Raw genomic sequence first — 1,347 nt, forward strand, 5'->3', positions numbered from 1 at the left:
AACAACTCCAGCGTCGCGGAGCCGTCGAATTGCCCGCCTGTAGCGATTGAAACTCCGCAAATGCAAAACCAAGATTGGTATCGTTGCAATCAATGAATGAGAGTTGGAGGAGCTAGGGCTACCAGTAGGGCTAGAGTGCTGCAGCTTCCTCGAAGAGGATTCCATCGATAAACGTCCGCAAGGCAATCAGGTCAATGGAAATCTGGGGATTTGCGAGGGCTGCCAAAGCCGGTGGTATTGCAACACCAGTGTAGATAAGAGCAAGTGGAAACGAAATCGCAAGCGGAGGCAAATGAGGATGACCAAACGACACTTCTTGATTGGGCTGACCTCGCTGGCACAAGATGGCCACTCGGTCGGCGTTGATAGCATTGATTTTGATTCCAATCGCGACCTGGACAGAAGTGTTGTCCATCCAACGCTCAAGTTTTGCCCGGAGACGACCCAGGCTTTCATTCTTGTAGGCGATCTCAACAATGACATTGGGATATGGATGGTTGTTTGCAGCCGCCAGCACCGCGCCTCCAACTGCCAGACCCGCAGGAAAAAGACAAATGTCTGGTTCTTGACCATGCTGTCCAGTGCGGCATGTTGGATCGGTCGCCATTTCAACAGTATCCAACAGGTCAAAGTCATTCCCGGTCCTTGCGACTTGTTGGTGGATGATTGTTGCGATTCGACCTGCGGTTTTCGCGTGAACGAACGACGAGATGCTGTACATGACCACTCGTCCTGTTCCCGTTCCAACTGCAAGGGGCTCAAAGACCCATCGTCTCACTCGTCCTTCGTTGCAGTTGAGCCATCTTTGGAAATCGTCCCACGTGATGGCAGCACATAGAATGACAGGTCCCCATGAAACATCGCCGTCGTCGTCGATGTTTGGAGCTTTGGCGGGTGGGTCGTGCCAGATGATTTGCAGTTCCTTCATGGCCTCGTCACAATCTGACCCCTGGATGAGATGTCTTCGTCCGAGTGCAATGTTGTGCGATACTGCTGGTACCAACTCTGTGTCATGTGTCGTGGATCGCGTGGATGCATGCCTGATGCTTCCACCGACGTTCGCCGCGTGCTTTCGACTTCCTCTCATTTGCAAGCATCTCCTCAAGAGAACTTGGGATCTGCTGTCTGATTGGCTTGTCCCCGAACTGCTGGTCCATAATTATCCGTATGGCCCCCCTAATGTAGCACAGACGAGATATGCGAGCAACGGTTGCGTTTGAATGCTGTCAATTGTCAGGTGTCCATGCGTTCGGGTGTCCACGCGCTTAGCGCAAAGTTCTAACGGCTCATCTATGAATATGGCACCTCCGCCATGGATCGCAATGCGGTGCATAGCGCGCCGACTGG

At 52.7% G+C, this 1,347-nt stretch overlaps 1 protein-coding gene across 1 annotated transcript; it reads right to left on the bottom strand.

Moving 5' to 3' along the window:
- Nucleotides 1-84: 84 nt before the first annotated feature.
- On the bottom strand, nucleotides 85-1,106 carry H310_15384 (hypothetical protein; the record flags this gene model as incomplete). The annotated part of the gene is made up of 1 exon (XM_008883360.1): nucleotides 85-1,106. A coding segment is annotated over one exon (976 nt), but the record flags the coding sequence as incomplete, so codon positions are not given.
- Nucleotides 1,107-1,347: the final 241 nt, after the last annotated feature.

Source organism: Aphanomyces invadans (assembly GCF_000520115.1).
Source record: "Aphanomyces invadans strain NJM9701 unplaced genomic scaffold supercont1.417, whole genome shotgun sequence".
Taxonomy (NCBI): domain Eukaryota; phylum Oomycota; class Saprolegniomycetes; order Saprolegniales; family Verrucalvaceae; genus Aphanomyces; species Aphanomyces invadans.